At 40.3% G+C, this 24981-nt stretch overlaps 1 protein-coding gene across 2 annotated transcripts in view; it reads left to right on the top strand.

Moving 5' to 3' along the window:
• Nucleotides 1-22399, top strand: part of SLC26A4 (solute carrier family 26 member 4) — a 28126-nt gene extending 5727 nt beyond the window's left edge. For both annotated transcript variants that reach the window (XM_043496837.1, XM_038406197.2), the window contains exons 4-21: nt 656-766; nt 1224-1408; nt 2558-2722; nt 2915-3067; nt 3169-3251; nt 5138-5285; nt 8143-8256; nt 8875-8952; nt 9184-9279; nt 10846-10952; nt 12008-12077; nt 12238-12330; nt 12447-12542; nt 17624-17854; nt 19460-19514; nt 19859-20004; nt 21088-21171; nt 22006-22399. In XM_043496837.1, coding sequence (XP_043352772.1) covers nt 656-766; nt 1224-1408; nt 2558-2722; nt 2915-3067; nt 3169-3251; nt 5138-5285; nt 8143-8256; nt 8875-8952; nt 9184-9279; nt 10846-10952; nt 12008-12077; nt 12238-12330; nt 12447-12542; nt 17624-17854; nt 19460-19514; nt 19859-20004; nt 21088-21171; nt 22006-22029 — 2039 coding nt within the window. In that variant the 3' untranslated portion in view covers nt 22030-22399. The remainder of the gene's footprint in view (nt 1-655; nt 767-1223; nt 1409-2557; nt 2723-2914; nt 3068-3168; nt 3252-5137; nt 5286-8142; nt 8257-8874; nt 8953-9183; nt 9280-10845; nt 10953-12007; nt 12078-12237; nt 12331-12446; nt 12543-17623; nt 17855-19459; nt 19515-19858; nt 20005-21087; nt 21172-22005) is intronic.
• The last annotated feature ends 2582 nt before the right edge of the window (nt 22400-24981 follow it).

The following is a 24981-nucleotide window of genomic DNA, read 5'->3' as shown; positions in this document are numbered from 1 at the left end:
CCATGTTTATCCAAAAGGTTTCCTGCCTCCCCCTCCTTCCCCACCCCCTGCTGGCAATAGCTCACCTTAAGTGATCACTCTGGTTACAGTGTGTATGGTAATACCCATTGTTTCATGTTCTCTGTGTATATAAATCTCCCCACTGTATTTTCCACTGAATGCATCCAATGAAATGAGCTGTCGCTCACAAAAGCTTATGCTCAAATAAATTCGTTAGTCTTTAAAGTGCCACAAGTCCTCCTTTTCTTTTTGCAAATACAGACTAACACGACTGCTACTCTGAAACCAGCCATAATTGAGACTTTTCTGGCACAAACTTACCCGTGGAAAGGTAGATCAGTTGCTTTCACTTGCAAAGTTCCCTTGTCTGAACCTCGCAGAGCCCTTAAAATTTGTGCCTGTATTTTTTGAAAACACAAATTGTCGGTGTAACACTTAATACTTACACCTGTAACTACCTGGTTGGCTCTCTCAAAAATGTTGAGGCACAAGCACTCAGATTTGTGCCCACAACTGAATTACAGATGCAAAACATACTTTCAAGTTGTGCCTGGCTGAAAGGAAGCTGTCTTCCTGAAAATTTGGCCCATTACTTGACCAGAGATTAGTCTGTTGTGAGATTTGTAACTAAAATTATGATTATATATGATTACAGGTTTGGCATTTGCTTTACTGGTTGCAGTTCCTCTTGGATATGGTCTCTACTCTGCGTTTTTTCCCCTCCTGACATATTTCTTCTTGGGAACATCAAGGCACCTCTCAGTTGGTAACTGCATCTGTTTAATTTCAGTTTCAGTCAATTATCTTTTTTCCACAATGTTTACGTCTGGCATGAGTTTTAATATTCAGAGTGAAGCAGTCATTTTGCTAACCATATTCACTGTACTGAGCTTTAATGTTGGCAGGTTTGTGGGGCTTAAAACGTATTTTGGCTCTGTACAGAGGACTATGCATAATGCTGAATTTTACTTGTTCCCATGCACAGCTTTTCTGCTTATCTTTGTGCTGAAGTTCATCAGTCCTGTGTTCTGCTGGATACCATGTGGAAATAAGACCCTAGAGGGCTCAGAGAAGTTCATTCTAGATTATTTAATGAACAGGCATTTTGTCACCATAAAAACGTTTTAATTAGTTCTCTAATGTAGAACTGCTTATTTTATCTTGTAAACACTTTGATTTTGTGATGTATGTAAAGTCATGCTTTATACTGTTCATCTTTACAGGACCTTTCCCTGTGGTCAGCTTGATGGTGGGATCTGTTGTGTTGAGCATGGCACCTGATGACAAGTTCCACATAATGAGCAGTAATGCTACAGGGCTTAACAAAACGCTGATAGACACTGCGTCCAGAGATGCACAGAGAATAGTGATTGCCAGTACCCTTACATTTCTGGTTGGAATTATACAGGTAACATAACTGCCTCAAAGATTCAGATTGATGTTGCTTTTACTTTATTAAATAACTGGCAAAAATGCAGCTTGAAATAGCTTATTAGGGCTCCCTTCTCATGGTAAAACACATAGGAGGGGGGGAAAGTCACCCTGAAATTTACACAGCTTTCAAATGACAGAGAATTCAATACATTTCCTGCTTCATGGCAGGAGTGCTAGAACAATTTTTATAGTGGGGGTGCTGAGTGCCACTGAACCAAATTGTAAACCCTGTATATGATGGAAACCACTTCAAGCCAGGAGGTGTGGCAGCACCCCTAGAATCCTTAGTTCTAGCACCTATGCTTCATGGGAAAAGGTTTGTGACAGCACGGCTGGAGGACAGAATCGTAGTTGAGTGACTGCAAAAAGCCTGAGACAGCTGTAGGGAAACCAAGTTCCAACAGCATAGATCTTGGATCATCAGGAAGGAGGGCCTCTACACAGCTCTGCAGATCTTCCTGTGTCTCCCTGGAAGGTATGCTGGTTGGTGTGAGGGAAGACGGTCCAATGATTCCTGGTCAATACAAAAAGAATGAGGCATGTCTAACATAGAAAATGCATAAGTAGATACCAGATAAGGTAAAAGTGGGTGAGAATATGAACTAAATAGGACACAGATGGACATCATGGATAGGGAAGAAATCCACAGCAACTGTCATGCAAAGGAAGGAGTTCACGGCACCATATAAATCTTGCTGTCTGATAGTGGTATACCAAAGTTGTTCTTTTGTCCACTTCCCTATTGAAGAACTCAGGAACAGATTCTGCAGCTGCTCTGTGCACAGTACTCACATTGAAATCAGCAGCACTCACAGTGGTTACACTATGAAGCCCTTCAAGTTTTGCTTAATAAAGTAGTTTCAGATTTTTCAGATTCACACAGGGCCAGGTTACGTGTGATACCATTACTCACACTGAATAGTACTTTACTCCACAGCTGACCTGATTTACTTCAGTGGGACTACTTATGGTATAAGGTGCTAGTCAATGTGAGTAAGGATATTACAATTTGACCTGTTCTCAGCCAGCATACTGTATGGGACTGAATCCTGAGTATTTTGTAACATCGTTGTTGCACTTTTTAACTGTTTAGCAAACTGTTATTCCCTGGTGATTTTTCCAGCTTGTGTTTGGAGCCCTTCAGATTGGTTTCATTGTGAGGTACCTTGCAGATCCCCTGGTTGGAGGATTCACAACTGCAGCTGCTTTTCAAGTTTTTGTTTCACAACTGAAAATAGTCTTAAATGTTTCAACCAAAAATTATAATGGGATCCTTTCCATAATATATGTAAGTATGCCCTGCTGATTTGCTTTTGTTTCACATTCATAATCTAATTCCGCAGGCCAGTAAAAATGAGCATATGGGACAAGTAGTCCATGACCTTCTCTGAGGTTTTGTGTCTGCTTTTCTATATGGGCTATTTTATCATTTTATTTAAGTGGCTTCAAAGTGTTTTGAATTGTCTTTTATTTTTTTCAGACCCTCATCGAAATATTTCAAAGAATTGGTACCACCAACATTGCCGATCTCATTGCTGGGCTACTGACCATTTTGGTGTGTATGGTAGTTAAAGAAATAAATGATCGATTCAAACACAAGATCCCTATTCCGATTCCTATAGAAGTAATTGTGGTAAGCAAAGTACCCTAATAAGAAACACAGCAGACTGGGCTGATTGGCCAAAGATCAGAGCAATGTTTCAGTATTAAAACCATTGTTTTATTTGATTTCAGACAATAGTAGCCACAGGGATCTCATATGCTGCTGACCTGGAAAAAAAGTACAATGCCGGCATTGTTAAAACCATTCCTAGAGGGTGAGTGCACTTGTCTTCTGAGACATAGCTAATATTTTAAATGGCTATTAATGAGACTAGTAAAAGAATAATAGTGAGAATGAGAGAGAGACACAGTTTGATTCACAGCCAAACATTTCCTGAATTCTAGTCCCGGCTCTGTCACTAATTCCCTCCATGGCCTTTGGTAAGTGTCCCCCTCACTGTACAATGGGAATAATAATACTTACCCTCCTTTGTAAAGCCCTTTGAGATCTACGGATGAAAATGCTATATAAGAGCTAGGTATTATTATTAATAATAATCAGTTAATGTTTGTAAAGTGAGTATGTGAGTATGGAAAATGCTGTATAAATGCTAAGTATTTTTAATAATAATATTTGACATTTACATAGGACTCAATCTTGAAAACCCATACTTATGTGAGTGGTCCCATTGTAGTCCTTATTCATACTGATAGCCCAGTCAAAAGTACTCCTGGCATACTCACAAGAGTAAGGGTTGCACTCACAGTGACTTTTACCTGGAAGATCTAAGCATTTTACAATGATAACCTTCACATTCTGTTTGGTATGCAAGCCTTAATTAATTGATATTTGTAAAGGTCTTTGAGACTCTTTAGACAAAAAGTGTTCAATATACAAGTGTGAAATATTGTTAATGTAATAATATTATTAATCATATAATGTCCAACATATCCAAAAATATACTTCTTCGCTTTGTTACTACAAGGCCAAAATTTAGTCCCCCAAATTTTGAAACCAATGGGAGTTCTGTCACTGACTTCAATGGCCAGGGCTGGCCTTATGGGCTGGGCCATATGACTTACGAGGAGAGGCTGAGGGAACTGGGGTTATTTAGTGAGCAGAAGAGAAGAGTGAGGGAGGATTTGATAGCAGCCTTCAACTACCTGAGAGAATGGAGCTAGGCTGTGGCAGATGACAAGGGGTTGGGTTATTAGTATTAATGAATTAGCTGGCAGATGACAGAACAAGGAGCAATGGTCTCAAATTGCAGTGGGGGAGGTCTAGGTTGGATATTAGGAAAAACTATTTCACTAGGAGGGTGGTGAAGCACTGGAATGGGTTACCTAGGGAGGTGGTGGAATCTCCATCCTTAGAGGTTTTAAGGCCCGGCTTGACAAAGCCCTGGCTGGGATAATTTAGTTGGTGTTGGTCCTGCTTTGAGCAGGGGGTTGGACTAAATGACCTCCTGAGGTCTCTTCCAACCCTAATATCCTATGATTCTATGACAGTGTGGGCGACTGCCCAGGACGCCGTGGTCAGCGGGCACCGTGGTCAGTTCCCCCCACATATCCCAGCCAGCCCAAGGCCCCTTTAAACCCAGAGTGCTGGGGCTGGATCTGGGGCGGGGCAGGGCTGGGGGTGCTCCAGCAGGGGACTCTTACTGTGTGCCGGACTCCAGTTGCTAGTCTCGGGCAGGACGTGGAGGGACGAGACTTCCTCTTCCTCTGCACAGGCCTCTCTGAGCCAGGTCAGACCCATCTCTGGAAACCTCCCACAGCTGCAGGAAGCTCTGCTCCTCTGCCCCCTGCTTCCTGTCCCCATAGCTCCCCAGTCATGGGGGAGGGGTCACAGTATGGGGAGCTGCCCCACCGTCTGACCAACCCCTATGCCTAAGGGAAAATGGCGCCAAAATACAAGTTCGTCCGGCGTGCCATTTTTCCTAAGGCTGGCCCTGTCAATAGGACCAGGATTTGGGCCATATTGAACAAAGTAAGCTTGTTGTATGGTTTGCAAGTGTTCCCAGCTTTTTGTTTTTTGAAATATTATTGTTCACGTTATCAGTAGTGTGCATGTCCTGCTGCTCTGAAGCTTCTTGACAAATCTAGTAAACACAGAATTTGATCAAAATTGATAATGTAAATATATTTTCTTAAATATTAGGTTTTTGCCTCCTGAGCCTCCAGCTGTCAGTATGTTTTCAGAAATGATAGCAGCCGCATTTTCCATTGCTGTGGTCGCTTATGCAATTGCTGTGTCTGTGGCAAAAGTCTATGCAACGAAACATGACTATTCTATTGATGGAAATCAGGTATATGAAACCCAATTAATTTAAAAACTAATTAAATATAATTTGGGCATGAAGAATGCTTATATGTCCAAACTGGAAAAGAAATTATACAGATTTATCAGACACAAGTGAAACTCTCAAATGTGAAATTAATTAAACTATTTGAAAAAGCAGATAAGATATGGTCCTGTGATACAGTGATACATAGAGATGAGAGTGGTGTGAGCTACCCAAGATACTGAACCAGAGCCTCATTCCTAGTTAATCTCCTCTGTGTTGTTCCAATGACATGAAGGCACTGAAAGCTGCGCTCAAGAGGCAGTGGGGGATAACCATTACGTAGGGGAATTCTGTGGTGATGTAAAGTTGGAATAACTGACTTTATGTGGTCTGCTTCCACTTCTCTGAATAGAGAGTGTTCTGAGGTGGCTGGTGGTAGGGAGGGGCAATGCTGGGCTGGTGAACCTGTACCTGGAAGACCACTCCAGTCAGCATAAGTTAGGCCTGGCCTACACTTAGTTTTTGTACCAATTTAACTCTTTCTGTTGGGAGTATGATTTTATGCCTGTATTATTAAATTGGCATATCCCCTTAGTGTAGACACAGTTATACTGGTATTAATGTGCTTATGTCCATATAGCTTACTCCTGTAAATGTATGGGTGTAAGCTGTGCCAGTTTATACCACTATAACTGCATCCATACTAAGGCGTTGGGGTTGTATTGCTTTAATTATAGCCATTTCTAAACCAAGTTAGTTATAGTGTCATAAAAACTGTGTAGACAAACCCTGTGGTTGCTCAAACTGTCTCTATTCCTAGGATCAAGGGAGATGAAGAAATGGCTTAGAGTTACCTTTGTCTCCTCTATCCATGCTGAACATGTACTGCATTCTTTGAATATGTGGGAAAAATATATTTGCTACAAAAAATGAACCAAGCATGTTGTTTTAACTGGTCTCTCTGTCCTTTACAACTAATGAATAACGCCCTAATTACAATATATCTGATTTTGAAATATTTTTATTTATTATGTAACCAAATTGGCCCTCTAAGCATGTGAATTATGAAAGGAGACTTCTCTATGTTGGACATTGTGTATCGTGAAGCTATAATACACAATGTTCACATTGGGAAACACTTTAAATTAAGGTTGCCTAACATGTCTTCACTTGCAGTTTAATAAGGCTAAGTGGGTAGTACAGCTGCATGTACTGTTTTCAACATTCTACCTGCACTGCCCTGTTCCAGAAGACATTAGGTAGCGATTACAGTAGCTGAATGATTGGTAATCAAACAAAATTATATTCCTTCTAGTACTAATACTATACCTGGCAAACATTCAACAACAGAAAGTCCTAGAAAGAAAGCTAGATTACTAGTCTCCTTAAATTAGATGAGTGAAAAATAATAACAGCATAAAAACAGGCAATGAAACAAGGTTTGAGGGAGGATCAGTTACCTTCTTTCATCCGTGATAATTAGGGCCTTACCAAATTCATGGCCATGAAAAACACATCATGGACTATGAAATCTGGTCTCCCCCCGTGAAATTTGGTCTTTTGTGTGCTTTTACTCTATACTATACAGATTTCACAGGGGAGACCAGTGTTTCTCAAACTGGGAGTCCTGACCCAAAAGGGAGTTGCAGGGGGGGTCACAAAATTATTTTAGGGGGGTTGCAGTATTGCCAACCTTGCTTCTGTGCTGCCTTCAGAGCTGGGTGGCCGGAGAGTGGTGGCTGTTGGCCAGGTGCCCAGCTCTGAAGGCAGCACCCCGCCAGCAGCAATGCAGAAGTAGGGAGGGCAATACCATTCCATGCCATCCTTACTTCTGCGCTGGTGCTGGCGGTGGCTCTGCCTTCAGAGCTGGGCTCCCGGCCAGCCGCCACCGCTCTCCAGTTGCCCAGCTCTGAAGGCAGCACCATTGCTAGCAGCAGTGCAGAAGTAAGGGTAGCAGTACCGTAACCCCCCCTCCACAATAACCTTGTGACCCCCCCAACTCCTTCTTGGGTCATGACCCCTACAATTACAACACTCTGAAATTTCCTATTTAAATAGCTGAACTCATGAAATTTATGATTTTTAAAATCCTATGGCCGTGAAATTGACTAAAAATGGACTGTGAATTTGGTAGGGCTAGTGATAATTTGTTTTAATAGACTCATAGATTTTCAAACTTTAACAATAGTAACAGTCACTGATCTATCTCTAGCATCTTCTTCCAGGGCAAAGTTGTGTTGAAATCTGTGTGGATCATCTAGGTCTGTTCTATTTAAGGATCTGGCTTCAAGATCCTACCCTGGTAGTAAAACCTTTTGCATAAACTAAGGGCTCATTTAAACAGTTTTTGTACCAATGTAACTATATTGGTTTAGAAACTGATATATTTAAATCTGTACAACCCCCATGTATGGATGCCGTTATACTGGTACAAAAAGCTTATATTTAGATAGCTTATTTTGGTAAATGTATGGAATTAAGCTATACCAACATCGGCATCTTTATACTGGTACACCTGTGTCCACACTAGGGGATTGCACCAATTTAACTATATTGGTTTTTAAGATGATGTAGTTAAATCAGTAAAAAAACTGTGTACAGATCAGCTCTAAAATACTTAACAGCAGCTGTTGTAACGAATCCAGTATTTTATGAATGCCTACTGTACTTCTCACTTTACAGATTCCTATAAGGAAATATTATCTTTGCTGTGCAAAAAGGGGTGCTGGAACAACTTTTATAGTAGGGGTGCTGAGAGGCATTGAACCAAACTCTAAACCCTGTATATATCAGAAACCACTTCAAGCCAGGGGGTGTTGCCGCCTCAGCACCCCTAGTTCCAAATCTACATTTACATCATCATCTAATCTTGTTCTAGGAATTTATTGCCTATGGTATCAGCAATGTGTTTGCAGGAGCTTTCTCTTGTTTTGTTGCTACCACCGCTCTGTCACGAACTGCTGTCCAGGAAAGCACTGGTGGGAAAACCCAGGTAATGGGTTTATTTTACTATTCATTTTAAAGATATTTCAGTTTAATATTGCATAGGGCACAGACTTCACATAGGGTTAACTCCAATATGCTTGTGTGTATGACCCTGGTTGGACTGACAGTGGGATTTGAATGCAGGCTGAGTAGTGCTAAACGCATGAAGCTAAAGGCCGGAATACTGCAAACGGAACCTGTAACACTCACAAACTTCTTATGTGGACCAGCCACTAGAGGGACACAAAGACTTTCCTAGTATGGGTTACACTTTTCATAACAACTATACACTATTTATTTAATAGTAGGGCCATTCAGAGGGCAAGTAGCAGGTAGAATATGGAGCTGGTGTGGATTTTCTCCTCTTCCCTTAGTCAACCTTTCCCAAGGTACTAATTTGTGTGTGGTGATTTACATGGACCGATGAGACTTAATCACCTTATATAGTTGAATTCTTTCTGGATTTGGCCATGTATGCTTAAACATAATAAATATTTTAACAGGTCTCCTTGTTTACAAAGAAATATAAAATATACCAACACATGCATTATTCATAGTGAGTTTGAAAACATAGCAGAAAGTCTAAAAATACTTGTTTATATCAACGCTACTGTCTTCTTTGCAGGTTGCTAGCATAATCTCAGCAGGGATTGTACTGATTGCCATTGTGGCTCTGGGGAAACTGCTAGAGCCCTTACAGAAGGTATGATGCTTCTCCTATCTAGCACTCTTACCACTGCACCATTTAGGCTATATGCTCAGCTGGTGTAAATTGGAGTAGTAGCTCCATTTGGAACTGTGCTGATTTATACCAGAGGACTATCGGGCTCATAGTGTACAATTTTAATTTACTTAATAACCAGAAAACTGGCCCGAAAACTTACAATGTGTTCTCTCTTCTGAACAACCCAGTTTTCACAATCTCTCTTTGCAGTCTGTGTTGGCAGCTGTTGTCATTGCCAATTTGAAAGGGATGTTCATGCAGGTGTTTGATGTTCCTCGTCTGTGGAGGCAGAATAAGGCGGATGCTGTAAGTCATTTACTTTTTTCCTACATGTTTTGGGTCTAGTTGTCTTTTTGTGTTTTAATCCCACTGAATTTACTCATAACTTCCACAGTTTGTTAACAGAAACAGAATTTTATGTTGTTAACACCAAAAGACTTTAAGACAGATTATCTGGTCCATTAATGCAGTTTTGTGTTAGTCTCCCAACACAAAACTGCCCTAAAGCCACCAGATCCAGCCAGTGAAAATTTCCCCCCGTGTAGGAGGCACTTGTGGCAGCTTCTATAACACATTCATTCCTAGTCTCCCATTGGAAGGGGTGTGTCTAGAGGAAAGGGGGCTTGATCAGGTATCCCTGTGTATTGGCCATCTCTTCCTGTTAACAACCAGCAAAATTTAGAGCTGCCTTATAGTTCAATCAGCTGAGCTGCAGATTAATGTTAAGACAGCCTGAAGTCACTTTTACCACCCCACTCTGGTCTTTTGCTGAGCACAGTTTGGCTGAATGAGAGAATCTGGCCCCTTATATTCAGATTCTGAACCAATGCATAACCAGTCCCCAAATGTTCCCATATAGCCTGCAACAACAACGCTAGTGTGGACCATGCCTGGACCAATAGCATCACAGTCCTCACCAAATAAATGTTTTTTCTTGCTTGGAGCAGTAATACTCTGTGCTGGAATGTGTGCATAGGGGCCCTTGGTGTGTCAAGGGATGTATGCACAATTACATCTAGACTGTGCCCTCAGACCCCTATAATCTCATCTCAAGGCACCCCTCAGATCTCTTATTGGAGTTTCTGTGGAGCAGGCCACAAACTGCACATAATCCCTGATATGCAAAGATTTTCTATGAACAGTGCCCTGTCTGTAGCCAAATCCCAAAGTCCTTACTCAATTTTTACTTAGTCCTTTTCTTGAGTAAAAACCTCATTGACTTCAATGGGAGCTGATGGTGCTCAGCACCTCACAGGGTTGGGTCCAATGGGAGTTTCTGAGCTATGACTGAGTAAAGAGTTCAGGAATTAGCTCAAGCAGACAGCACAGACTTTAAAATGTGTGTCTCCCTGCCTTCCCCACCAAGTTTATGTGAAATACTACCCATTTGTGGTACAGATCCTTCTCCCAGAAATAAGTGGGAGCCCTCCTTTGCCACTACATATCTGAGGACAGACTGTCATCCTACAACAAATTAGGTTCTTGGGGAAATATATTGCTTCAAATTCCTGGAGTAAAAATAACAAAAATAGCTGCTGTTGGAGAGAAGTAAAGACAATGGGAAATTGTATCCTCTTTAACTGTACAAGGGATAACTGAGTTCCTGCTAAACTTCATTACATTAGAATAGCTTGATAATTGATTGCCTGAAAACCAAATATGAATAATAAAAAAAGCAAAGATGGGCAAAACTAGTCTGGAAATAAAGGAAGATTTTAATATAGAAGTCAGCACATAGTTTGGGTATTTTGACCATCTTCAAGCTTAAATTCTTTTGTTGCTAGTATTATTTGGTGTAGTGATTTTCTTCTTTGATCAGAAGCTATTTTCTTTTTTAATTCAGATACACTGTGTTTGTTCTTTCCTCTCTAGATGATCTGGATTTTCACATGTGTGGCATCCATCATTCTGGGTCTTGATTTGGGATTACTTGCTGGCCTTGTGTTCGGATTACTGACAGTTGTGGTGAGAGTTCAGTTGTAAGTAACACAGAAACAGCAAGACCTATCAGTGCTATACCATGAAAAGTAAGGGAATTTAGAGAAAAGGAGAGAATTTATGTCTGAAAGTCAGTCATATTGACCATGATTTTGAAGTGAAAGAAAATCTACCCTTCTGTTTCTATGAGAGTGTTCATAGATTCCAAAGCCAGAAGGTACTGTGTTGTAGTCTCATTGATGTAAAAGAGGCATGCATTATTTTTGTGATTGATCTACTCTGTTTTTTACCTGGCCATCTGTCATTTAGGTACCCATAAGAGATCTTAGAAGGGATGGAAGCATTCAAAATAAAGTATAAGAAGTTATACAAGTAGCTATCCTTTATCAATTACTATTCACTGAGCATAGAACAGTACCATTGTGGGGCGGGAGGGAGACACATGTTGAGACAGATAACATTTTGGCAAGTAACATTCTCAGCAGCTACTTATTCTGGATTCATTATAAGGCATCTGTAGAGTAGAAGATGTGCAGACATATGTGTGCTGTGGGACTATTCCCCCTGCCCCCACTTTATTGCTGCTTTAAGATTCCATTCCAAGGTTCACATTTTAGCTGTTGACTATGGCTCTGGTGTTCCCCTCACTGTCTAGCATGGATGAGAGCAAACATGTGGAAGAATAAGTGAGACTGAATGGAGGTGATGGGTGACTTTCACAGGATGTTGCTCCATTGCTCAGCCATCTCATAACTCTTTCCCAGTTTTCTTGCTGAATATACAAGATAACACCTTTCCTTCCACCTGGAATCCAGAAAGCAAAGCTGACATCAAAGCCAGTCCATAGCTTTGCTGTCAGGAAGTGATTAAAAGTGGTGCAGACAATATGCTTGAGCCACCATAGACCAAAGTGCATCACATCCAAGCAAGGATCTGCTATATCCAAGGGAATCCCCTGTGCAGCTTCCTGCTGGAGCTATTAAGTTTGCTGATTCTCACCATTCTGTAAAAGGTTATATGTAACAAGTCATCCCATGTTATAAGTTCCTCAACTGGATGTTAATTTTACACCATGTTTTGTTTTTGTTTCTGTTAGTCCCTCGTGGGGTGGCCTTGGGAACGTTCCTGGCACAGACCTCTACAAGAACGTCAAGGACTACAAAATGGTAAGCGTTTCTAATTGGTTATTTTCCTAATGGCAGCCTGCAGGTCAAAGTGAAGTACAGAGTTCTACCTTGCAGCCGCTCTCACCTTTAATATGGAAGCACAGCTCCTGAAGATAATGGGTAATGTACATGCTTGACCTTGAAATTATTTTGACAACAGGTTGTTGAACCAGAAGGAGTGAAGATTCTCAGATTTTCCAGTCCTATTTTTTATGCTAATATAGATGGATTGAAAAGCAGCCTGAAATCCACTGTAAGTAGTCTATGATGATTTTGGAGGTTTGCTATTTAATTGGCTTTGGAATTTCTACAGCTGTTTGCCTAGATAAAACAAAAATAATTTTGATAACTCGGTCCTGGTTTCTATAGGTGGGGTTTGATGCCATTCGCGTGCATAACAAGAGGCTCAAAGTACTGAGGATGATACAGAAACTGATCAAGAAGGGAAAATTAAAAGCAACTAAGGTAAAGTTTAATTTTTTTTTCTGCTCTTTGTTAAAGGGTTACTGTCATGGCTAATAGGTCTATATAAGGCAAGCTGGCTTTGTTTTGGTTCACAGTGATGTGATATAAGCTTCCATGTATTTTATTTTTAAAATAAAAAAGAGATAGTTTTGACAGATCACTGTTATAGGAAGTATGGACCCTACATGGGATTTGGGAAGCTAGGGGTGAAAACCATGCATCAGGCCACTGGAGGCAACTAGACTTAGTGGTAATCTATGCTCGTGTAGCAAAGAGAATGTTTAGCTGTGTTCCCAGAAGGTGGCAACATTCACCCAAAAGACAGCAGACTGTGCTGTGTTAGATGTTCAGAAGGCTAGGTGGATATATTTCTTAATGGACTCCCTATAGCGTAAAAATATAATTAGGAAGGTCAAAAAAAAATTTGAAGAACAGCTAGCCAAAGACTCAAAAAGTGACAGCAAAATTTTTTTAAGTACATCAGAAGCAAGAAGCCTGCTAAACAGCCAGTGGGGCCACTGGATGATCAAGATGCAAAAAGAGCACTCAAGGAAGATAAGGCCATTGTGGAGAAACTAAATGAATTCTTGCATCAGTCTTCACGGCTGAGGATGTGAGGGAGATTCCCAAACCTGAGCCATTCTTTTTTGGTGACAAATCTGAGGAACTGTCCCTGATTAAGGTGTCATTAGAAGAGGTTTTGGAACAAATTGATAAACTAAACAGTAATAAGTCACCAGGACCAGATGGTATTCACCCAAAAGTTCTGAAGGCACTCAAATGTGAAATTGCAAAATTACTAACTGTACTTTGTAATCTATCATTTAAATCAGCTTCTGTACCAAATGACTGGCGAATAGCTAGTGTGACGCCAATTTTTAAAAAGGGCTTCAGAGGTGATCCTGGCAATTACAGGCCGGTTAGCCTGACTTCAGTACGGGTAAACTGGTTGAAACTATAGTAAAGAACAAAATTGTCAGACACATAGATGAACAGAATTTGTTGGGGAAGAGTCAACATTGTTTTTGTAAAGGGAAATCATGCCTTACCAATCTACTAAAATTCTTTGAGGGGATCAACAAGCATGTGGACAAGGGTGATCCAGTGGATATAGTATACTTGATTTTCAGAAAGCTTTTGATAAGATCCCTTATGAAAGGCTCTTAAGCAAGGTAAGCTGTCATGGGATAAGAGGAAGATCCTCCCATGGATCAGTAACTGGTTAAAAGATAGGAAACAAAGGGTCGGAATAAATGGTCAGTTTTCAGAATGGAGACAGATAAATTGTAGTGTCCCCCAGGGGTCTATACTGGGACCAGTCCTATTCAACATATTCATAAATGATCTGGAAAAAGGGGTAAACAGTGAGGTGATAAAATTTGCAAATGATACAAAACTACTCAAGATAGTTAAGTCTAAAGCGGACTGCGAAGAGTTACAAAGGTGATCTCACAAAACTTGGTGACTGGGCAACAAAATGGCAGATGAAATTCAGTGTTGATAAATGCAAAGTAATGCACATTGGAAAACATAATCCCAACTATACATATAAAATGATGTGGTCTAAATTAGCTCTTACCACTCAAGAAAGAGATCTCGAAGTCCTTGTGGATAGTTCTCTAAAAACATCCACTCAATGTGCAGTGGCAGTCAAAAAAGCTAACATGCATGGGCTTTCAATCTTCCCCAATTTACCCTTGTGTCAGATTTAGGAAGTGAATGCTTACATTCTCCACCATGTCATTGATTGTACTTCTAAAATGCACCCTTGGGGCAAGGGTGGGCACCTCTCTTGTCCCAGACATCCTTCTCTGGCATTGCTGTATTGCTGATTTGGAGCATGGGGTGCAGCCCTCCGGCTGTGAGAGGCAGCTCCCCCTACCTTCTGGCTGTAATAGCAGTGCAAAACAAAATAATTCTGCAGAATGGTGGGAATCATTAGGAAAGGAATAGATAATAAGACAGAAAATATCATATTTCCTCTATATAAATCCATGGTACGCCCACATCTTGAATACTGCATGTAGATCTGGTTGCCCCATCTCAAAAATGGTATATTGGAATTGGAAAAGGTACAGAAAAGAGCAACAACACTGATTAGGGGTATGAAACAGCTTATATATGAGAAGAGATGACTAAGACTGGGACGTTTCACTCTTGAAAAGAGACAGCTAAGGGGGCATATGATAGAGGATAGAAATCATGACGGGTGTGGAGAAAGTGAATAGGGAAGTGTTATTTACTCCTTCTCATAACACAAGAACTAGGAGTCAGCAAATGAAATTAATAGGCAGCAGGTTTAAAACAAAGAAAAAGAAGTATTTCTTCACACAATGCACAGTCAACCCATGGAACTCTTTGCCAGACGATGTTTGTGAAGGCCAAGACTTATAGCAGGGTTAAAAAAAGAACTAGATAAGTTCATGGAGGATAGGTCCATCGGTGGCTATTATCCCAGATGGACAGGGATGCAAAACCTTGCTCTGAAGTGTCCCTAGCCTCTGTTTGTCAGAAACTGGGAATGGGTGACAGGGGATGGATGACTTGATGATTATCTCTTCTGTTCATTCCCTCTGAAGCACCTGCCATTGGCCACTATTGGAAGACAGGATACTGGGCTGGATGGACCATTGGTCTGACCCAGTATGACAATGCTTATGTTCTTATTATAATGCAAGTGGCAGGAAGCTCGACCCTTTGTTTTGATGTAATCATTTAGTTTGTGATAGGTACTGAAATGGAGAGTAGAGATTCTTTTTCCAGCCGATGATGCCCAGATACTTCCACATTCAGAAAAACTATCTGAGCTGTGTACCAGTCACCACATGCCACGGAGTTGGAAATCTCTATGTTTGGGTAAAATATAGGTGGGTGTAGGAAAGGACCTGTGAATATGTATCCATTCACCAGCCTCAGATAATCACTGAGAAGCTCAAGGTGCACAATTGTGTAGCATAGTGCACTCTGATATCATTCACTGTGATATGACTATTGTTCACTCACCTCTCTTTTTGGTGATATTCTGGGAAGGGGAAGTCCCTGGCACTGGGATGTGAATGTGTGAGACATCCAGGATTACTCAGAAAGGGCAATGTACACATAGTGTTAAGTCTGGTAAGTGGATGTACACCTATGATGACTAGAGAGAGGAGGTCCTCTTGGTCCACAGAGACGGTAACCATCCAGTGCTGCATCTAAATGCTTTGAGGTGTATCAAGGTGCAATAAAGATCAATGCTCCATCATAAACCATTGCAACATGGAACATTTATAGAACATCATGGCTGCTTCAGAGTCAAAATGCATCTGATCAATACACATTAGGGAGGGGAACCATTAGCTGCTGATAACATGTTTAACTCACTGGACCATTCTCCTGATAATGGGCAATATGTTCAAAGATGGGCACCTGAAGAGGATAATCAAATCACAGATATGAGGTGTCAGTTTGAACCTCGTCTTCAGAACTTGACCCATCTAGTGAACTCTACCCTCAAGTATTTTCAGGACCTGGGAAAAAGTAATCCTTTCCCTCCAGCATGCAGGCAGCAGTAGAACTCCTCCGTGGCTGCTACTGTAGCCTTGAGGTTGAGTGACCATTGGCAGCTGTGTCCACAGTATGTTGAGGAGGGGAGAGAAAGGCCAGTGGATCTGGACGCAGTGGATTACCTGGTCCTTCCTTTCCTCCTTCTCCTCATCCCTATATCTGTTTTACGAAGTTATAGACTGGCAGTCCCTTCAGAGCTGCATTCTGGTGCACACAGAGTGCAAATCCCTTACACAGGCTCCTTATATCTTGCCTTCTATATGCAGAAGAATTGCATTGGTTTTCCTGCCAACGGGATTCCACAGCTGCTTAAATGGGGCAATATTTATTATGCTATGTGTAAAATGGCCATTTATATCATTAGGTGCTTATATGAGTGTCCAAATGTGGACTGTAGATGTCCTATTGAAGTCCCCACATTTGAAGGTTGGGACTAAGTGTCAATTTGTGACAGATATTATACTGCAGGATGCTAGATTTTTGTTTTCTTTCAAGTTTATATGATGAAATGTTCAGTTAAGAGACAATAACTCTTGACCCTTGGATTGTTATTGCAACAAATGTAATAAATATAATTCAAAAATAAAAACATCAACCCTAAAGATTCTATAGGGTAAGGTTCTCAAGTGGAAGTTTGGATATAAACTGGCCATCATATGGATATAAACTGGCCATCAGGAAGTTTAGACTTGAAATTAGACAAGGTTTCTAACCATCAGAGGAGTGAAGTTCTGGAATAGCCTTCCAATGGGAGCAGTGGAGGCAAAAGACATATCTGGCTTCAAGACTAAGCTTGATAAATTTATGGAGGGGATGGAATGATGGCCTAATTTTGGCAATTTATTGATCTTTGACTATTAGCAGTAAATATGCCCAATGGCCTGTGATGGGACACTCGATGGGGTGGGATCTGAGTTACTACAGAGAATTCTTTCCTGGGTGTGTGGCTGGTGAATCTTGCCCACATGCTCAGGGTTTAGCTGATCGCCATATTTGGGGTCGGGAAGGAATTTTCCTCCAGGGCAGATTGGCAGAGGCCCTGGGGGGGGTGCCTTCCTTTGCAGTGTGGGGCAGGGGTCACTTGCTGGAGGATTCTCTGCACCTTGAAGTCTTTAAACCATGAGCTGAGGACTTCAATAGCTCAGACATAGGTCAGGGGTTTGTTACAGGAGTGGGTGGGTGAGATTCTGTGGCCTGCGTTGTGCAGGAGGTCAGACTAGATGATTATAATGGTCCCTTCTGACCTTAAAGTCTATGAGTTGTTTTCTGGACAGTGGTTTTCCCATATGGATCTCCTCCCTTAATGAACAACAACAACAAAACAGGAAAGAAAATACACTGCATGCAGGGAGAAGTGCTAATTATTGACTCAGTCTTGTTTCCATTTAAGTCATTTAGTGTAGGATCAGTCATATGTGAAGAAATGAGGAAAAAATGCTTCCGCCATTATTGCTTAAACAAGCTAATATGGAAAAATTCCACAAACTTTGTCCCTGATTAAGTGATATATTTCTTATATTATCTGTTCTGATTAGAATGGCATCATCAGTGATTCTGGGGCTACCAATGAAGCTTTTGAGTCTGATGAAGATCTTGATGATCCTGAAGATCTTAAAATTCCAACCAAAGAAGTAGAGATCCATGTGGACTGGAATTCAGAACTCCCAGTCAAAGTGAATGTCCCCAGAGTGCCTATCCACAGTTTAATTTTTGACTTTGGAGGTGTATCATTCTTGGATGTTGTAGCCGTGAGAACAATGAAAATGGTAAGTTTTTTTTTTCCTGTCCAGTATTAGTCATTGGTATGTTAATTAGGGACAGGTTGGCTGAAATTAACTTTGACTTTCCCAGTGTATGTTGGTTTGTGACATATCTTTAATATTTCTGTAACAACAGGTAGATTTTGGTCTATTTATAAATTAGATACAAAAAAACTGTAATAAAAACATTATTAAGGTTGTAAAGACAAGCACTTAAACATTAGAAAATGCCAGCATTAGGATGCCTGTGCAACCTTAATTTGGCCTCCTTGTGCCTATGCATTGTTACTATCTTTAATTTACATGATCAAATATTTTTCCCTGGGACCCCTGCTTCAGTCAGTGCCCAGGATGGCCAGTGCTCACTTAAAGGGAAGCTATTCAATAATTTGTTTTATTCTCATTGTTCAATGTGTGGCCCCATGCTTATTTACTGCACACTATTCAGACCTTGCCATGAAGACAAAATTATTAACTTCCTCATGGACTTTTCTTTAGCACTCATTACTATAGTATCTGAGCACACTAATATTAATCAATGTATGTTCATAACACCCCTATGAGATGAGGGGTATTATCTCCATTTTACAGATGGGGAGCTGAGGCACAGAGAGATGAAGATGAAAAGTATCCACTAATTGTGGGTGCCCAATATGTGACACATAGGACCTGATTTTTCAGAGAATTTAGGATTATATAGCACTGGGTATGTTCGAAGCATTGACTTCAACTGCAGTTCCAGAGTGGTCAGCACTTCTGCAATTCAAATCCCAGGTTATTAAGTTGGACATCCAGCAAACGAGGAACAAACAGTTCGTAACTAAATGCAAAAAATTCTTTTCTACTCCTGTAATCCTCTGCCTTATTCACTCTGCATCTTCCAACTTCTGCAACAAATGAGGCAGGGGTCCCACAGACCATAGCTTCTCAACCTTTTTCTTTCTGAGGCCCCCCTCAATATGCTGTAAAAACTCCACGGCCCATGTGTGCCACAACAACTGTTTTTTCTGCATTTAAAAGCCAACACCAGCATTGGGGGTTGGAAATAGGGCAATTGCCTGGGGCCCACATGACAGGGGCTCCCCACAAAGCTACATTGCTCAGGCTTTGACTTCAACCCTGGATGACAGGGCTCAGGGCTCCAGGCTTCAGACCCATGCAGTGGGGCTTTGGCTTTCTGTTCTGGGCCCCAATGAGTCTAATGCTGGCCCTGCTTGGCTGACTCCCTGAAGCCTACTCAGGGCCCCCCCCAAGGGGCCCCGGACCTCTGTTTGAGAAACACTGCCACAGACAACCACCTGTACTGCACAACCCCAATTCATTCTCAGAGCATGTCCATAGGGTCATGCAACTATAATCATAGATGGCACTGTCAACTTTGCCTTTAATAATCAAAGTCTGGCCACTGACAGACAGCATACTGGAGTAGATCGAATTTGGGTCTGGCAATTCCTATGTTCCTATGAATAAAAGAACACAGGATTTGGGATTGTGGTGCAAATACTTAAAGGAAAATGAAAAATGTAACTAATCTTTGTGAATACAAATACTGTTTCTTAAATGTGTGTGTATAAGAAAATGTTTATTGCAAACCACCCCCTTTTTTTCCAGATAGTTAAAGAGTTTGAGAGAATTGATGTGACAGTATACATTGCATCACATCAAGGTAACCATTTATCTATTATCACTAATGCACACCATGAAGGATAGAATAAAAGTAATAAAGGATCTGTGGATTGTATTTGTGGAAGTACTTTTTTAGTGAATAGAGTTAAAAGTGAACTGAACTGCTCTTTTTAACAAATAAATAGTTAAACTGTGTCTGGCTATGTCTGCAGGCGTACAAAGGAGTCTTGAGGAGAAATGAAATTAACGTAGAGAGAACCCACTATGATAGAATTATAGGTCTATACATTTTATTGTTGATAATTGTTAATCTCTATTTTGACACTTATTTCTTCAATTATTTTCAAATTTATCAGTCTTTTATAACTTTGGTTTTTTGTTCAGACAACATTATAACAAAGCTGGAACAATGTGGCTTCTTTGACGATAACATCAGAAAAGACATGTTCTTCCTGACTGTCCATGATGCTGTGCTTTACATACAGCATGAAATGATGCACAGAGACATCCAGGATCCTATTTTTGAAAAGGTGAGGACCATATATCATTTATTTTTCTGCATCATACACTAGCTGTAAATAGTTTTCACCATTTGTGGTAAAGGGAAAAAGCTTTAGGAACTAGTTGAAGAGTTGTTTAAAAAAAGCAAAAGATGTTCACGCAAGGTGCTTATAAACTGGACAGCTTGTGTTATATATTTGATGGCCTGCAGATCTTTTCTAACTGTTTAGAGGAGTATTAATTACTATGTATCATTTATATTGCAGTAGTGCAGGTTGAGGTCCCATTGTGCTAGGCCCTGCCAGAGATGATCCGTGCCTACCGACTGGAGGGGGGGGCGGGCACAGAATGAGGACAACTGGCTTCAGCAGCCCATGTGAGCATGCTCAGTTCAACCAAGCAACAAATTAGGGGTCTGGGTGATATGACCCCACATGCCCATACCCCCCCATCACCTCTGCAACAACACAAACATATAGTGAACCAGTGCTCCCTGCAATTCCTAAGAGAAACTTCAGAACACTGAACAGATTGATTCAAATCCTCCACACATTACAAAGAAGCCCTAAAGTTCTAACTCTGCCTCCATCCAGTGCCAGCCCATTGGGAGCTCTAAGCAGGAATATTTTGAGCCCCCCTAAACATACTAAAAATTAATATGGGGGCCCCCCCTTGAGCTGCTCAGGGCCCTAAGCAATTGCTTAGTCTGCTTATGCCTAGCACCGGCTCTGCCTACATCCATCTTAAATATGCAGCCTTGATTGGCCATACACTCCACCAGGGGCCTTCAAATTTTGTGACTCTCCTCACAAATACAGCAGTATGGGGCTTTGAATTTTTGGTCATTTTTGCTTGTCATATCAGACGCTGGAGGAGTTACTCTGCAGTATTTATGTATTTAAAAAAGATTTCATACCATTTTAACTAACCTATGGCTGCATATATGTAGACAGTGAGTCATCATCAGGATTACAACCAAGGGCCTTCAGCATCAAAATCACAAGCCTCTACCTCAACAGCTAAAAGAATAATTTTGTTAATCACAAGTAACTTTATTGGTATGGTTGCAACATTCATTTTGTTCACAATACTTGTTAACCTTCTCTGTTAAGATTTCACTGATGCAGGAATCTAAGGAACCAATAGATTTTACAGAAACAGGAAAGCTTGATGATGAACTTGATGTCCAGGAGGAGGTATGGAGCTATCCTTTTAATTAAATAAAGCATGAGTCTATGATGTATGCTGTTTTATCTGAACTATAGCAGTATGAGTGGTGCTGATATATGGGACCAACCAAGAAAAAATAAAAAAAATATAAAAAACCCCAAAACACTATAGCCTTGTGAGCTCTACAGACTTTGGCAGCTGATTGGCTGATCCAGGGAAAATATTGACTGTGGTACACCCAAAGAGTGGGTTGAGGGATGCCAAAAGTCTGCCCTCCCTATGCACCTAACAGTCAATGCTAGTGAGGGAAGTCACAATCAATCTTTTTTGAAGGTGTAGCAGGTGCCACATGTATTCACACATTTCTACCTCCAGCACCCTCAAGGTTTTATGCCTGCTTCTCCCCTGCAAAGGCTTAATGCTTTTACCTGAAACTGCTCTCCCCATCCAACAAGCACCAGCCAGTTCTAAAAGCCATAATTTACCACTAACATTTTCAAGTTACCTCAGGGACTGGAGAAGAAACAGCCTGACTCAAGATTGACTGTTTTGTGAGGGTTCAACCTGCTGCTTGACAGCCAGTGTTTACTGGGTGTAGGTGGTAATCTCCAGGTCTCAAAGTTCACTTCATCTCCCTGATTGACTTCTGTGATGAAGCTGCCAACCAGAAAGATGGCTTCAGGTTACAGCCTCTTTTAAAATTATTTTCTGGCAGACTCAGTTAGCCAGGACTGAACCCCTTGGTTGTATAGTAATATATATGCAAAAGTTGTTGATGTTTTTTTAATATGGTGTGTACACAGAAATAATCACCTATTTCCCTCTCACAATTCCCCATCTTTTAAAACTTATTTCATTAGGCCATGCGCAGACTCGCTTCATGAAGGAAAACTATTACGGCTATCTTGGACTCCATGGCAATATTCAGGCACCAATACTATATAAGCATTTTCTGCACTGGGACTTGTCTTTGGACTTGAAGAAAACACTGATTTCTTTGTCTGAACTCTAGAGAGCTCTAGAAATCTCCAAATTTTGTCTATTCACATGTAATCCTTAAAATAGTCAAGTCTGATCAGAAAAATTTGTTCATAGAATCAGTGTTGGCAAGATATGGGAGGCAGATCATCAGAACTATTACAGAAATTGCAACCAGCTTTAGGGTTTGTTGGTCTGTGTATATAACCCACTGGTATATCAATGCATATAGGAAAAAATAGCTACTTTATGATAACCCAGTCCCAGGGGTTGAGGAGATTGTAAACTCTTCTTGGGGGCAGGAACTGTCTCTTATGTAAAAAGAAAAGGAGTACTTGTGGCACCTTAGAGACTAACAAATTTATTTAAGCATAAGCTTTCGTGAGCTACAGCTCACTGAAGTGCCACTGAAGTGAGCTGTAGCTCACAAAAGCTTATGCTCAAATAAATTTGTTAGTCTCTAAGGTGCCACAAGTACTCCTTTTTTTTTGTGAATACAGACTAACACGGCTGCTACTCTGAAACCTGTCTCTTATGTGTTTGTATTGTGCCTAGCACAATGGAGCTCCAACCCTGAGGATAGGCCTCAAGGTGCTACTGTAATACAAATAATAAATTCCTCACAAAAGAGAAACAATAGGCAATAGCAGCCCTAGGCCCTGACCTGCAAAAGGATCTGCAATCCCATTTAATTAGTTTCCCAGGACGTTGCACTGCTGCATTCAACCACACACGTCTTTAAAATCAATCTATTAGTCATTCAAAATAATTCCTGGGTTTGTTACAGTATTACAGTCTCAATATAAAAATCCTTTATATAACAGAAATGGAGTACAGATGAAATTTATTCACTCAAAATTGTTTACTATATTGCTATAAAATGTTAATCATATACATGGATAAGGCTCAATAAGAAGGACTATTACTTAAGAGTCTTGGTTCATTAGTGCTATTTTTAGTAACTCATGTACTCCTAGTTAATAATCATTACTGAAATTAAACATGGATAGATTGAACAGTCCCTTGCTCTACAAATAGTCCCATTGATGTTCATGAAATTTGTGGAATAGGCTGCTATAAAACTGGAGTAAAGATCTGACTTAATATCTAGTTTGGTTTTTGAAATGGGATGTAACAGTATCATTGGTTTAATGAAGAATTATCTGCATAAACTGTTTCGTTCGTTTAATACTCTACAAACTGCTTCTATTCTTCTAAAAAATGTGGACTTTTAAAAGTTATGCTACAATCCCCAGTGCAGTAATTTACACAAAATTTAGGATTACAAGAAAACATTTTAACTTCTGTTTTTAAGGCTTTATAGTGGCTATGTAAGAAATTATTGTTCCCATGTAATGAATATTACCACCATCACAACTGGCATTAATTGGCAGTCTCAGATGGGAAGCCAAGCACTAAGAGATTATATCTCTAAGAACCTCATTGAGCCTCCATTAAAGTCAGTTGATAGACCCCCAGTGACTTCATCGACAGTTGGACTGGGCCTTTACCCAGAGATGTCCCTTTTTCTGGCAGAGCTGAAACACTGGCATAACAGTGTGATGCTGTACTTAACCTATGGATAAATAAGGGGTTTTCAGGGCAGTCAAATAGGCTACTACTTTCAAAAGTACAAAGGGCTCAATCCTGCAAGGTGTTGAGCATTCTCATCCAATCCAGCAAAACACAAGCACATACTTAAATTTAAGCATGAGCAGAGTCAATGGGACTATTCAAGTGCTTAGTGCTTAACTGGGTCAGACTAGAGTGCTCCACACCTTGTAGGACTGATCTTTAAATTCACAAACTCGCTCAGAGCTTGTCTCTGCTATTCTTATGTATGTTGATCCAAAAATGGTGGCAGAATTGACATCCACTGATGTCAATGTAAATGCTGTGTGTGTGCAACAAAGAAGGATCAGGCCAATTTCCCTCAGAAACATTACTTCTGATCAACTGTTGTCCATCTGATATACCTTTATATAAAAGAAACTGTAAACATTTACATAATACTGAATATTTTAGTTAACTTGAAAATTGTTAGAAGCCACTTGGGCTTTTATTTTTGTGAGGAACATATAGTAAGGAATATCACGAAATAATAGAGTGGTACGGTTAGAACATATTTTTCTTGCTAGAGATGGGCCTTCACTATGAAGTTTGAATCCTGATCCAAACTTTCATCAAATGTAAATGGCTTTGGAGCCAGTATTTTGGTTTGGCTCTCTCTCACATTCTTGCAGACTAGCATTTAAGAAGAGTAATAATAAAATACAAGGATATTTAAAAATACATTTTCCTTTTAAAATATGATTTTTTAACCAGGATGAATTAATGCAGAAGGGGGGTATAGGACAATTATTCACACTCATGGGCAGTATATACACTTATTATCTGAGTCATGTTTATATTTGTTTTGAGTTTACTGGTACATATATTTACCGTTATCCAGATAAGAATGTTCTCATGGGTTTCCATTACATTCTTAATTTAATACAAGCATCCAAGCTCTAAGAAGAACAACAGACATCATGAAGAAAATTTCAAATACCTCTGTTCAATGGGGGGTGGGGTGGGATGCAAGGGGAGCCATACTTGTTTTTATATGAAGGATACCAAAGTAATGTATTTTACAATATAGCTAAACTGCAGAACTTTGCACTCATGCATAAACCCCTCAGAAGCACAGCTGGATATACTTGTTTTTCAAGCATAATACAGGAATGGCATTTTTCTAAGCATTTTGTGACTATTAATACTGTTAGATCTCTGTATGTCAAAGGTTTACCTTGAAAAGAGATAGATATTTTATTAATCTTTTTACTGTCTAGAAAAGGTGCTGTATTTTAAGGAATGTT

The sequence above is a fragment of the Dermochelys coriacea genome, chromosome 1 (genome assembly GCF_009764565.3).
Source record: "Dermochelys coriacea isolate rDerCor1 chromosome 1, rDerCor1.pri.v4, whole genome shotgun sequence".
In the NCBI taxonomy this organism is placed as follows: Eukaryota; Metazoa; Chordata; order Testudines; family Dermochelyidae; genus Dermochelys; species Dermochelys coriacea.
This window is presented reverse-complemented; position numbering and strand designations above follow the sequence as displayed.